Here is a 14,364-nt window from a genome sequence, read left to right as displayed (position 1 = left end):
TCTCTCTTCTACCTCATTTATCCTAGCAGTTACAGCCTCCATTTTTTATTGCATCTCATTAATAGCCTTTTTTATTTCAACTTGGTTAGATTTTAGTTCTTTTATTTCTCCAGAAGGGGATTCTCTAGTGTCTTCTCTGTTTTTTTCAAGCACAGCTGGTACCTTTATAATCATTATTCTGAACCCTAGTTTCAACATCTTACTTATTTCCATACTGATTAGGTCCCTGGCAGTCATACTGCATCTTGTTCTCTTTTTTGAGGTGAGTTTTCCCATCTTGTCATTCTGTCCAGAGAAGAATAGATGAACAAGAGAACAAAATACAAAAATGGCAACAATGACGCCAGAAAAATATACACTAAAAAAATCAAAAGAGATCCAAAACTGAAAAAAAAATTAAAAAGAAAAAAAGAGAATATAATCAGAATATGAGAAGAATAGAGCAATACGCTGGATTCTGTGTGCATTTTGGTCTTTTTTTTTTTTTTTAGAAAACTAGATCCCAAATTGTAAAGAAAGAAAAAGTTATATATGTACAAAAATAAAATTAATAATAAAAGGAAAGAATATAAACAGACAGGTGAACAGAACAGAGCAATACACTATATCCTGAGTGTATTTTGGTCCATTTGTTGGAAGAAAATACTTTCCAAAATTGTAAAGAAAGAAGAAATATATATATATATATATACACAAATAAAATTAAATACAATGAAAGGATAGAATGTAACTGTAAAGATGAAAATTAAAAAAGACTTTAACACCAGGTGTTATATATAACTAATGAATCATTGAACACTGCATCAAAAACTAATGATGTACTATACGGTGGCTAACTGAACATAATAATAAAAAAAAGACTTTAACAAAGGAAGAAGAAGAGAGGGAAAAGAAAGAGAGAATATGATCACACAGGTGAAGAGAAGAGAGTCATGCACTAGATTCTGGATGTATTTTGGTCTGTTTGTTAGAAGAAACTGCATCCCGAATTGTAAAGAAAGAAAAACTTACATATGTACAAAAATAAAATTAAATACAATGAAAGGCTGGAATGTAACTGTAAAAATGAAAACTAAAAAAGATTTTTAAAAAAGAGTTGGTAAAATAAGAAGTAGGTTGAAAGAGGAAAGAGAAAAAAATTAAAATTGAAAGACTTAGCACTGGAGTTTTGCAGTTCTCTCTGACTGGTAAACTTGACTTGGTCTTAGTTGGATGTTCTTGCTGATCCGAGGTGGGGCCTGTTGTGTTGATTCTTAGATATCTTTGCCCTGGGTGGAATTGCACCCCTCTTGCCAAAAGGCCAGACTAACACAGCTGTTCTGGTTTGCTCTACGTGGGTTTGTTCCCTGAAGGGTTTCCTCACCACTTTAGAAGATGAGAATAAAAAAGGCGGCCTCCCAATCTCCAGCCCTGGAGCCAAAAGCTCAGGGCCTCACTCCTCAGGGTGCCCTCAGGGAAAAGCAGTCAGTCACTCCTGTCTTCCTGGTGTCTGTCTGCACTCCGTGCTCACCCAGCCTGGGACAGAGAGTTTCTATCTCAGGCATGCAACCCCGTTTTGAGTCTCCAAACCCAGCCAACTCCTATGGTGTGCACCGGTGCCACTCCTCCCAGGGGAGGAAGGGGAGGGTCTTCTTGCAGTTCTGCCACTTGCTGGGCCCCTGCTGTCAGTGCGGTCACCTGATCACACCGGGGTTCATGGCTTATGGCAACACCAAGGTGAAAGCCCACTCCTGGGTTTACTGATTGCAGGCAGCTTCCCCTCTCCAATGCCTGGGAACTCTGCCACACTCAGGCACCTCCACTCTTCCTGTGACCCCGGGGATCCTGAGACCACACTGTCCCACCTAGGATTCTGCCCCACGTCACCACCTGAGTGCCTTTCAGGCACAAATGTCCCTTATAGAAGCAGACTTCTAAAAGTTCCAATTTTGCACTCCGCTGCTGTATCACTCTGTTGCTGGCTTACGGAGGCTCCTCCCCCTGCAGTTTATCTTTCCATATATCACCTTGAATTCACATTCCACACCCTCTACCTTGCAGAGAGGTCGTTTTTCTATTCATAGAGTTGTAGTTATTCTTTTCTTAGATCTCAGGTTGAGTTTGCAGGTGTTCAGAACGATTTGATAGCTATCTAGATGAATTCCTGGCACCAGACAAAACTAAGATCTCCTACTCCTCCGCCATCTTTGTTGGTTCTAAGATATATCTTTTCATTTATTTAGGACATCTTTAATTTCTTTTGGCAAAGCTTTATAATTTCAGTATAGAGGTTTTGCTCATTTTTGGTTAGATTTATTTCTAGATATTTAATGGTTTTGATGCTATTAAAATGGTATTTAATTTTTTATTTTCTAATTATTTGTTGCTAATATATATAAATATAATAGTTTTTGTGGATTTTTTTTTTCTTTCTTAAAGCCTTTACTTTGAGACATGATGGAAAAATCTTACTGGTATGCATAGAAAAGTAAGGCATGATCGCAGCTAAAAAGTGAAGACAATATAACCAGAAAGCTTTAATGCCTTTCGGCAAATGTTTAAACTAAAGTTCTAGGTGTGACAAGCCACAGGGCTGAAAGGAATGGTAATTAGTATTCCTCTTCTTCTTCTTCTTCTTCACCCTCTCCTTCAACAGAATCCACACCAACTTCCACATAAATCTTCTCAAGGGCAGCTATGTCCTCATGGGCCTTAGAAAACTCTCTTTCCTCCATGCCTTCACCCACATACCAGTGAACAAAGACACACTTGGCATACATTAGGTCAAACTTATGGTCCAGGGGAGCCCAGACCTCAGCAATGGCTGTGGTGTTGCTCAGCATACACACAGTTCACTGTACTTTGGCCAGGTCTCCACCATGTACCACAGTAGGAGGCTGGTAATTAATGCCAACTTTGAAGTCAGTGAGGCACCAGTCCACAAACTGGATGCTGCACTTGGTCTTGATGGTGGCAATGGCAGCATTGACATCTTGGGGAATCATAGGCAGCAAGCCACATATTTATCATGCCAAGGGTCATATTTCACGATCTGGTTGCCTGACTCAAAGCATGCAGTGGTGATCTCTGCTACAGAAAGCTGTTCATGGTAGGTTTTCTCAGCAGAGATGACAGGAGCATATGTAGCCAGAGGAAAGTGGATGCAGGGATAGGGCACCAGGTTGGTCTGGAATTCTGTCAGATCAACATTCAGGGCTCCATCAAATCTGAGGGAAGCAGCAATGGAAGACACAATCTGGCTAACAAGGCGGTTAAGTTTAGTGTAGTTTGAGCATTTGATATTGAGGCTTCTACTTTTTTTTTTTTAATAGAGAAAGAGCATGTTCATGCACCTGCGAGTGGGGGGGGCAGAGGGAGAGAATCTTTCAAGCAGACTCCCTGGTGAGTGTGAATCCAGGTGTGGGGCTTGATCCCACAACCCATGAGATCATGACCTGCGCCAAAAATCAAGAGTTGGACGTTTAACCGACTGAGCCACCCAGGTGCTCCAATATCGAGGTTTCTGCAACAGTGTCATAGATGGCTTTTTTGTCTAACATGAAGGTACAGTCAGAGTGCTCTAGGGTGGAGTCAGTACTGAGGATAGCTGTAGGGCTCAACTACAGCTGTGAAAACCTGGGGGGCTGGGTAAATGGAGAACTCCAGCTTGGAATTCTTGCCATAATTGACAGAGGGATGAGATGTTCCATCAGTATGGAGGTGAACCCAGAGCCAGTTGCCCCTCCAAAGCTGTGGAAAACCAAGAAGTGTTGAAGACCTGTGTTCTGGTCACCTAGTTTCCAAATTCAGTCCAAGACAAGACCAATAATCTCCTTGCCAATGATGTAGTGTCCTCAGGAAGCAACTTCCTTGCCTGGGATGAGGTGCTCAGGGTGGAAGAGCTGATGGTAGGTGCCAGTGTGAACTTCATCAATGACTGTAGGTTCCAGGTCTACAAACACTGCCCTGGGCACATGCTGGCCAGCACCCATCTCACTGAAGAAGGTGTTGAAAGAGTCATCTCCTCCCCCAGTGGTCTTGTCACTTGGCATCTGGCCATCAGGCTGGATGCCGTGTTCCAGGCAACAGAGCCACCGGTATTCATTGTCAATCTGGACACCAGCCTGGCCAGTGTGGATGACATGCACTCATGCATGGTGGCTACAGGTTAGCAGGCGCAGGTGACAGGAGAAGACACAGGGTCACAATTACCGTCCCTCACAAGCTAAGTCAAGGTAAGTAATGCACTTATCATTGTTTTTTGTATGTTGACTTTGTGTGCAGAAACCTTGTTAAATTTATATCGATTGCTTTATTCAATTATGTCATCTGCAAAAAAAAGACATTTCTACTTTATTCTTTATAATTTTTATAACTTTGATTTCCTTTATTTGCATTATTGCACTGGCTAAAACCAAGGATTTTGGCGGGAGGAATAGTCTGTTTCTAACACACCTTTAGAAATTAAGACACGTTAATGCAGAAACTCTGTCTCCCAGTGGTTAGAACAGTGTCAGAAACATAGTAAGAACTCAATTACTTGATAAATGAATAAATGTTGTGTTAAAAAATATTATGGGCATTGGAATCACAGATAGCAGGGTTCAAATACCAGCTCTTGCCTTTCCTAGCCCCATGATTTAGAACAAGTTACTCAGTTTAGACTCAGTTTCTATTCCTGTAAAATGGAAACAAAATTATACTTTGCAGGATAGTCATGAAAAAATTATATGCATATATAATTATATGCATATATATGAAATTATATATCCTAAAACGTCTATAGTTATTATTATTATTGAATGAGCTCACACAGAGAGAATGTCTAGAGTGAGAAGAGGATCAAGAAAGGAAACCTATGCAACATTTAAAAAATACCAGACATGTTTAATAAAATTAGTTTTTTGTTGTTTAGGTCAGGATGTTGCTACTGCTCAAAAGTCATTATAGGACTTACAAGTTTTATGCAACATTTTTAAAGAACAGGCAAAAAAAGAACACAGGAGTGGGAGAGCTGGGAGGAAAATAGGAGAGGTTAGAATCACAGAAACCACAAGAAGAGTTTCAAGAATGCTGTATTAACAAAGATCCTTTCAATTTCAAGCAATAGGAATCCATCTCACATAGCTTAAATTAAAAATGAAAAGCATTAGTTCATATAGCTGGAAAGTCCATAACTGTTTTCAGGCATCACTGAAATGCACCTCTAGTTTCTAATTTACTCTGTTGAATTAATTTTTAGGCAGGTTGTCCTCATATGTTGATTAAAATGGTCACCAGCAGCTTTAGATTTGCATAATCTTTATAATCATTGATTTTTAAAATCTGCCATTAAAATTCCAGTTTAAAAAATCTGGGAAAAAAATCTGGGAAAGGTTTTAATTCACTTGGTCTAAATTATATGCCTATTTCTGAACCATCCACAGCATTGAAGGGGTGGTGAATCTGATTGATCAGGTTTGGATTACCACCTATCCCTGGAAATAAAGGGGTGGAGTCAGCCACATCTAAACCAAATGGATTAAGGACAGAAGGGTGGTTTCCCAAAGAGATGTTGGACAGACAAAAAAAAATTATCACTACAGAGGAAGTGGTCAATAGTGTCAAATGCTGCAGAGAAATCAAATGATTTAAGAAGTAGAAAGCATATATTGGATCTAGCATCCAGTTATTCTTCACTGACCTCGGTGATTTCTTTGATAAGAATGGAAGGAACCAAGACTTCAGTGGGTTGGGGAGGGGCTTGGAGGTGAAATGGAGACTGGACAAATGGACAATTATTTCAAGGAATGTGATTCTGAAGGGAAGGATTTTTCTTTGAAGGTGGGATAGTCTTGACTGCATTTAGAGAACAGAAGGAAGGAGCCAATGTAGAGAGGAAAACAGAAGCTACAGGAGAGAGATTGGTGAGGGTCCTCAGGGTCTGAGGAGATAAGAGAGATTGAGATCAAGAATATATAATAAGCATGAGAGACTATGCACTCTGAGAAACAAACTGAGGGCTTCAGAGGGGTGGGGGGTGGGGGAATGGGATAGACTGGTGATGGGTACTAAGGAGGGCACGTATTGCATGGTGCACTGGGTGTTATATGCAACTAATGAATCATCGAACTTTACATCAGAAACCAGGCATGTACTGTATGGTGACTAACATAATATAATAAAAAAAACATTAAAAAAAAGAATATATAATAAACTTGGATGAGGTGTTTCCTACACTTTACTGAGGGCATTCCCTCTAATGGCCTCTATTTTTTATGGAATAAAATAAATATTGCTAAAACCAACGAATGGTGGGATCATAGACTTGACTGTGCATAATAAAAAGTTTGAAATAATTGTTATGAAGGTGGAAAGGAGCAGACAACAAACACATAGATAGGTTTCCAAGTAATACAGAAAGTCCGTCTGAGATGGAAGACCATATATTTTTGTTGGTGTTAGCACATAGAATTGCATGACTTTTTCCTAGCATAACTCTGGGTTCTCGAGACCTAGCTAACTCAGGCTCTGAACAATAAGCTATCAGATTTTTTATATATATGTATCGATGTCTGCTGAGGTGATTGGAATAAAAAACTTAATGGGAATATTAAGTTTTTTTCTGACATGGCCATGGAGATGAAGTAGTTTCAGGCCTTTACAAATATTACCCACTGGTCAATTTACTTCTGTGTGCTGAACAAAGTACCAGTGCCCAGCTGAATCACAATAGGATAAGGGCCGTGTATTATTAAAGTCTTTTGCTTTTGTTATTTGTGGATGCAGAAGAAAAGAAGAAATAGATATGGAAATTATTTTTATAGTCATTATTTTTAAGATAACCAGAAAGTAGTTATTGATTTATGCCTCAATCATTAATAACTCTCATTAAATAGTAACAGTGCAATGAAAGTGCAAAAGACTAGAACCTCCATAGTATAGAGCAGTATTTTTTTAAATCTTATTTATTAGTAAATATTTAAGACCTGTAAATATAATGATGACATAATAGGTAGCCATGTATCTACTCTCAGTTTAAGAAAAAAATTACCTAAAAATTAAAGCCTCCCATACACCCCTACTTTAAAAGAAACTCTATTCTGAATTTCATGTTTATCATTTCTCTGCATTTATCTTGTATCTAAGCAGTATAATATTGTTCTTCTTGCTTTTAAATTTTATAAAAATGATTTCATGCCATGTGTATTCTGTGACCTTTTTGATACTTAATATTTTGTTTGGAAATTCATCTTTATTGACAAATGCAGCTCTATCTCATCCATTAAAAAATAATTTAAAAAATTTTTTATTTTGATTCCACTTAGTTAACATACAGTGTTATATTAATTTCAGGTGTACAATATTGTGATTTGACAATTCTATACATCACCCAGTGCTCATCATAACAAGTGCATGCCTTAATTCCCATCACCTATTTCACCCATTCCCCCATTCTTTCTTCATTTGTTTTGTTTCTTCAATTCCACTTATGAGTGAAATCACATGGTATTTGTCTTTCTCTGACTGACTTACTTCGCTCAGCATTATACACTAATTCCATCCATGCCATTGCAAATGGCAAGATTTCATTCTTTTTGATGGTTGAAGAATATTCCGATCAGAGAAGTTACTGCCTGTGCTCTCTTCTAGGATTTTTATGGTTTTAGGTCTCTCATTTAGGTCTTTCATCCATTTTGAGTTTATTTTTGTGCATGGTATAAGAACGTAATTCAGTTTCATGTTGCTGTCCAGTTTTCCCAACATCATTTGTTGAAGATACTTTTCCCATTGGATATTCTTTCCTGCTTTGTTGAAGATTAATTGACCATATAATTGTGGGTTTATTTCTGAATTTTCTGCTTCATTGATCTATGTGTCTATTTTTGTGTCAGTACCATACTGTTATGATTGCTACAGCTTTGTAATATAACTTGAAGTCTGGAATTGTGATGCCTCCAGCTTTGCTTTTCTTTTTCAAAATTGCTTTGGCTATTCAGGGTCCTTTAAGGTTCCATAATAATTTTAGAGTTGTTTGTTCTAGTTCTGCGAAAAATGCTGTTGGTATTGTGATAGGAATTGCATTAAACCCATAGATTGGTTTGGGTAGTATAGACATTTTAACAATATTTGTTCTTCCAATCATGAGCATGGAATGTCTTTATATTTCTTTGTGTCGTCTTCCATTTTTTCATCAGTGTTTTATAGTTTCAGAATACAGGTCTTGCACCTCTTTGGTTAGGTTTATTCCTAGGTATCTTATTATTTTTGGTGCAGTTGTAACTAGTTCATTCATTTTTCACTGCTTCATAGTATATCATTATATGACTGTATTGCAATGTATTTATTCCTTCTCATTTTTGGTGGGGAGTTATCCACAAATATTTTAAAATTTGTTTTATTGATTTATTTAAAATTATCCCTGGCCTTATTGCGAATACTCTGAAGAATACTTTTTTTTTTTTAAAGATTTTATTTATTTATGTGACAGAGAGACAGCCAGCGAGAGAGGGAACATAGCAGGGGAGTGGGAGAGGAAGAAGCAGGCTCCCAGCGGAGGAGCCCGATGTAGGGCTCGATCCCAGACTGCCGGGATCACGCCCTGAGCCGAAGGCAGACACTTAACGACTGCGCTACCCAGGCGCCCCTCTGAAGAATACTTTTAAATCCTACCTAGAGAGTATCCATCTTTCTGCCCAGGAAAAAATTAAGTAGTGTGTAAAGAAACTCTTGAAAAGCCAGTATTTCATCTGAAGAATGTCTTATGTCCAATACTGAATAGTATTTATGAACCTCCTCCCAAGTTTTTATTCCCTCTTTGGTTGATTCTCTTATTCCAATATGGGGGCAGTAAGGAGGGTAGTATAATGCTCTTCCTTACCTCTCAGTTGTATTTGCCAACAAGTTAGCCACATTTTTAAGGAGAAGGGGATATTTCCACTCTGGTTCATCACGATGCTCACTAATATACAGTGATTTTGTTGTTGTTTTAAATAAGTGTAAAGAGAGCAATTCTTTAAAGTCTGCGGGTTCTAATGTTACTCTCTTTGCTTTTACCTCTCCGGCATAACCCAAAGAGGATCCTCTCCTGCTTTAAAGGTAGTGCTACCGATGTATAGCAACTTAATATCTACCCATCTGCCATGGTTCATATGTGCACTCACACATGAACAAGGACATTCTCTATCTAGCTGCAGTGCTTCTCTAGTGTGCTTGGCTATGATAGTTTGCTAAGCAATAATCCTAGTGTTTGCACTGATATGCAGAGTGGAAGAAGATGTGTATTTGGTTACAACTCCAAACGCTTCTCTTAGAGCCATAAAACCAAGAAAAAAAAAAAAAAGGAGGCACAGCAATAGTAGGGTTAATAAATCAGAATTCTAAACAAGCCTATCTGCACTGTCTTCTGATTTAGTGACCTCTGAGTTCGAGGATCATAAATTACAGCACTGCCCAAGGGCAAATTAATTCTGAGGTTCAACTGAAAATAGTTTCAAACGGGTACTGGGTTTTTTAGCAGGTCTATGCTTGGACATTCCTAAATCTTTTACAGATTGATTGATTCATTATACATTCACTCAGTAATAATAATGCTTCATTTTGTGGCAGGCACTATGCTAAGCACTGGAATTCTTTTTCAGGATTACCTTCCTAAACTCTTCATAGCATTAAAAGCCTTTCAAATTCTTCCCCAACATGTACTCCTTCACCCCTGTATTAATCCACCTCCTAACATACAAAGACTTATTCAGGTACTTCAGGCATAAATGCTTTCAACTAAATAAGTAGGGACACAAAAGAATTCCATATTAATATTTTGAAAGGTCCATCCTTCAAAGTGACTTTTATCATTTCTTGCACTTAGTTCATGGCTCCCTGCTGGGCATGGCCTCAGTACAAACCTATTTTAGGACATATTTAGGAATGAATTATTATCCACATTATAATAAGCTTGAGCAGATTCTTTCTTCACAAGAGGGCTTATAACATTAGTGGGACTGGCTGCTGATTAAACTGGTGCAAATTGACCCAGCAGGGCTACTCAACTAAATGTATGATGTTCTCCTTAAATACAAGCCACGTCTGAAACTCAGCTGGCTTGATTCTTAACATTTGTACAGAAGGTAGAATGACTATGAAAAAGGAGGAAAAGAAGCACTATTTAATACTATTGGAATTAAGATTCAATAGCTGCAAGAAAATGCTTTTTCCTACAAAACTTTGTTAATCTTAGGGATATGAAATAAGAACAAAGTTGAGCAAACATTTTCTCTCTTTTTTTAGTATTTTATTTTTAAGTAATCTCTATACCCAACATGGGGCTCAAACTTAAATCCCCAAGATCAAAAGTCGCATGCTCTACTGACTGAGCCAGCCAGGCACCCTGAGCAAACATATTTTCAAAGAAACGACTTCTCAAAATGTAAGTTAAGCTCATACCCTGACAAGTACAATAACTAGGGTAAAGAAATGAGGAGTTCATATGTACACTTAAACACAATATTTTCTTTGCAAAGATACGTATTTGAGTGCATTCTGAGAGCTGCCTGACAAGACATCATTTTAATTTTGACAAGTATATAACAAGAATAAAGACATTTTCTTTGGTATATTGAAACTGCATTAACAGTTCCTATCCCCACTTTTTAGACACACACACACACACACACACACACACACACACACACGTTTACAAAGAGAGATTTAAAATATTAGGTTTAATAGTGACTGGTCACTGAATAAATAAGTACATTGCATTACAACTGATATTGCAATAAGCAACTGCAATGTTTTCAGTATATATCATATACTGGGATGAATAGACTTAAACAAAACACATTTACCTCTACCATATGTTGAAAAGCAATAACAGAAATTGAAAGTACAAGGACAGGAAATACCACAAACTCTTGACTGATAAGTTTTCTAGAGGGAATATATGTGTGAAGTTTTACATGTGCAAATTTGGTCACAAACTGATTAAAACAAAAACCTAATTAAATTTACAGCAATTCTGTTTGGCATGTTTAAAATGAAAGTGTTCTTTTAAAAACCTGGCTGAAAGGCACCTGGCTGGCTCAGTCAGAAGAGGGTGCAACTCTTGATCTCAGGGTCATAAGTTCAAGCCCCACCTTGCATGTTAGAGATTACTAAAAATAAATAAATAAACTTAAAAAAAAAAAACCTGGCTGAAATGATTAAGGTAAAGGTAAAGTATATTTAGCGGTAATGGTGGCAGAGGGTGGGAGCAAAATCAAGAAACTGGTGCCGGGGGGAGAGGCAGGTGGAGAAGGACTTCCCAAGAAACTTTTTAAAAGTTAGTGAAGCTATGAAAATATTATATTTTACAATTAAAACAATAAGTATTGGAAAGTTTGGTTCTTGATGTATATTTATTATAATGTATGTTAATAAGAAAAAATAGTAAATAATTGCTTTTAATTGGTTTAAGAGACAGAAAACCCTTTGGAGAAAAATAAGCACCTAAAAGTTATAAGTAGCATCTATATACCAATTTATAGTTTAGAAAATGCTTTAATAATTATTATTGTAATTCGATCTATCTCAGCCTAGCACATACTAAACACTTAATGTTTTAAACCGAATAGTAGCAAATTTCAATTGATTAAAATTGTTAAATTTCAGATAGTGTCAAGAATTTTTATTGCACAGGATTTCACTACATATCTGAAGCTAGAAGAACTGTAGTGAAAGGGATGAATGTCTTTCACACTTGTTTTTGTCTTAGATCCTATAAATTTCCAATGTGCATAATTATGTGGGATTTGGGTTAAGGATGGGGTTAGAAGTCAAACAGAAAAAATGTGTGGTCAAGTACAGAAGTAAAAAGGAGAAACAAACAAATAAAAAGCCCGCCAAATCACTTGTGTTCTTCATTTTATTTTTGCATTAATGGGTATGTGTCAGGCAGCTCTCAGCTAAATTTTCTCTTTAAGCATGAGATGAATAAAGTTGCCTCAAAAGTATTAATAGATGGTGAGGGGAATGTATTTTTAACTATTTCCCAAATCGTATTTAAAATACCCCAGGATTATATTTTTTTTAAAGGTAAAATCTTACGGAATGCATCCCCAATGAAAATATAATTGTTTTAAATTCCACAGTGTAGGGGAAAGCTAGTTCTCTACCTTGGGATTTGATTTCAGCCGCTGCTGTTTCTGCCACATTGCTTCTGGTGTCTAATGCAGAACTGCCGGGTACACTCTGTGAACTCTGAAAGGAGAAAAGAAACATCAATTTCAAAATGAGTTACTTTTCCTCAAAGTTGCATCAACTCTCCCAGTTAAAGAATGCAGATAAATGCCTTGTAGGAGTTACCGAACATACCTGCTTAATTTTTCGAGAATTTAATGCTGTATATTAGAAGCAAAGCCGTAATCACAGTCTTACTGCATCAACAAGATAAAATGCATTGGCTCAACATGTCATCCCATCTTCCTGTGGCTAACAAAGTGATATGCTAAGAATATTATTCCAGATGTACTTTAATCCTCAAAAGTATGGTGTTACACAATACTTTCTAGAAAAATAATTTGAGACCACCACATAGTGAAATCGGACTTTTGAAAATGCTATTGTTTTACTATTAGAATCACTTTCCATGTTTGTGATGGAAAGAAAAATATTTCATCTTAACTGAAGAAATTAAAGATTAGTTTTATGAATAAATGATGGCAAAATAGCTTTTTGTGCTCATGCTGATGTGGTCTTGTTTGTTTTGTTTTCATGCTGGTATAGTTTTAAAAGAATGAAAATAGAATATCTTTAAGACTTATGTTAATGAACTTAAAGGTGAATCATATTTTTCATTGCCTCCCCTTTTCTATAGAATGTTCTTGAACTCTTGTATTCAAATAAACACAAAGTAACTTAAATTATTAATATGGGAATTATGTTTTCAGAATGAATAGTGAAGTTCCCCTAAAAACTGGTGGTTATTGTACTCAGGGTAATAGTTCTGATTTTAGAAAGCACCCTTTACGTATAATTATAATAGTTTTTCACAAATAATTTACGTGTCCATGGAAGCTTCCTGCAACTGACTCAACTGAGTCAGCTTAAGCCTCTTTTGCCATTTTGTTTAATCTTTTTGAATACCCACATACTTTCTTTTCTTTCTCCTTAAGAAAATTAATTTGTCCAGTTTACTTTCTGACATTAACATCTGATTATTCATGAAAACTCTACCTCAGTAGGCTCTTCCACTTCAGTTGCTTCCTCTTTCCTTTCCTTGTCTTCTTTTCCATTTTCCTGAAATGGAAACAGTGCTAGTAGTGGTATCCAAAAGAAGCTAAAGATAAAACTAACATCTTATACTCTAGTATAGTAAGCTTTTTATGTAAAAAAAATTTACATAACGGGCAAACACCATACCAAATAAAATCACACAAAGTAGATGTAGTAACAAATTCAAACAGTAGCAGACTTGTTATAAATGCCAACCAACTAGAAGCAGACTACTATGACTCAGCTATTATTTGACCCCTCCAACCCCTTTTTCTTTTAGTAGACTCCACACCCAGCATGGAGCCCAACTCGGGGCTTGAACTCATGACCCTGAGATCAAGACTGAGCTGAGATCAAGAGTCGGATGCTTAACCAACTGAGCCACCCATGGACCCCTGACCCTCTTTCTTTCAGCACTTTTGTCACAACCTGAAGCAGAAGACATCAACTAAAAAGAGAAGTAATTAAATGATAAAATATGATATTGCCTCTCAATTTTCTCAAGAATGTTGACTCTCAAATCCTCTCATAGTTAAGTGGTTAGAAACCTATGTAAGCCAGGTACCTGAGGAGGTTCAGGGTCCTCTTGAGATGCTGACTCACTCATCTGGGCCACTGAAAGGTATCATCAAATGGTAGGGAAAAGTATTACCAGACCAATATTAATAACAAAAAGAGAGAAAGAAAATATTAATAAACAACAAAAAGTACTGCAGAAGACTGAAATCACCTCCAACCACCAACGCATCCCACCATTCTATTGAATGGAAAGTTCTCAACTGCTAAACTTTTCAAACTCTTCTACTGTTATTGCTGTTGTTACTGGCCAAAACTAGATTAGCACTAGGCTAGTGCCCAGGGAGACAGGAAAACTCAACCATTAGTAATCACCACCATTACCATTAAAAAAAGACACACACAACAGTAATGCAAGTGAATTTTTTAAAACATTATCATCCTCATTAATTTTTGAAATAACAATTCAGATGAGGTGAAGTGAAACTTTGATGGCTACCCAACTCATTTGAGAAAGGCATATAGACAGTGTAATAATCTTACTACAAAGCATTTTTTTGAATGAGGAGTTCTGAGAGGAATGTGATTTATCTTGTTTATTTATTCATATTAAGGAATTAAAGTGGATAATTATCAGAGTCA

At 36.9% G+C, this 14,364-nt stretch overlaps 1 protein-coding gene and 1 pseudogene across 1 annotated transcript in view; both read right to left on the bottom strand.

The window, feature by feature from the left end:
* Positions 1-14,364, bottom strand: part of EFCAB5 (EF-hand calcium binding domain 5) — a 186,755-nt gene that overhangs the window by 154,854 nt on the left and 17,537 nt on the right. Inside the window, exons 2-4 of the mRNA XM_044390696.2 lie at positions 13,772-13,821; positions 13,168-13,230; positions 12,108-12,192 (exon numbers count right to left, since the gene is read on the bottom strand). Coding sequence (XP_044246631.1) covers positions 12,108-12,192; positions 13,168-13,230; positions 13,772-13,821 — 198 coding nt within the window. The remainder of the gene's footprint in view (positions 1-12,107; positions 12,193-13,167; positions 13,231-13,771; positions 13,822-14,364) is intronic.
* On the bottom strand, positions 2,589-4,135 carry LOC113269080 (tubulin alpha-1B chain-like; annotated as a pseudogene).

The sequence above is a fragment of the Ursus arctos genome, unplaced genomic scaffold, assembly GCF_023065955.2.
Source record: "Ursus arctos isolate Adak ecotype North America unplaced genomic scaffold, UrsArc2.0 scaffold_24, whole genome shotgun sequence".
Taxonomy (NCBI): Eukaryota; Metazoa; Chordata; class Mammalia; order Carnivora; family Ursidae; genus Ursus; species Ursus arctos.
This window is presented reverse-complemented; position numbering and strand designations above follow the sequence as displayed.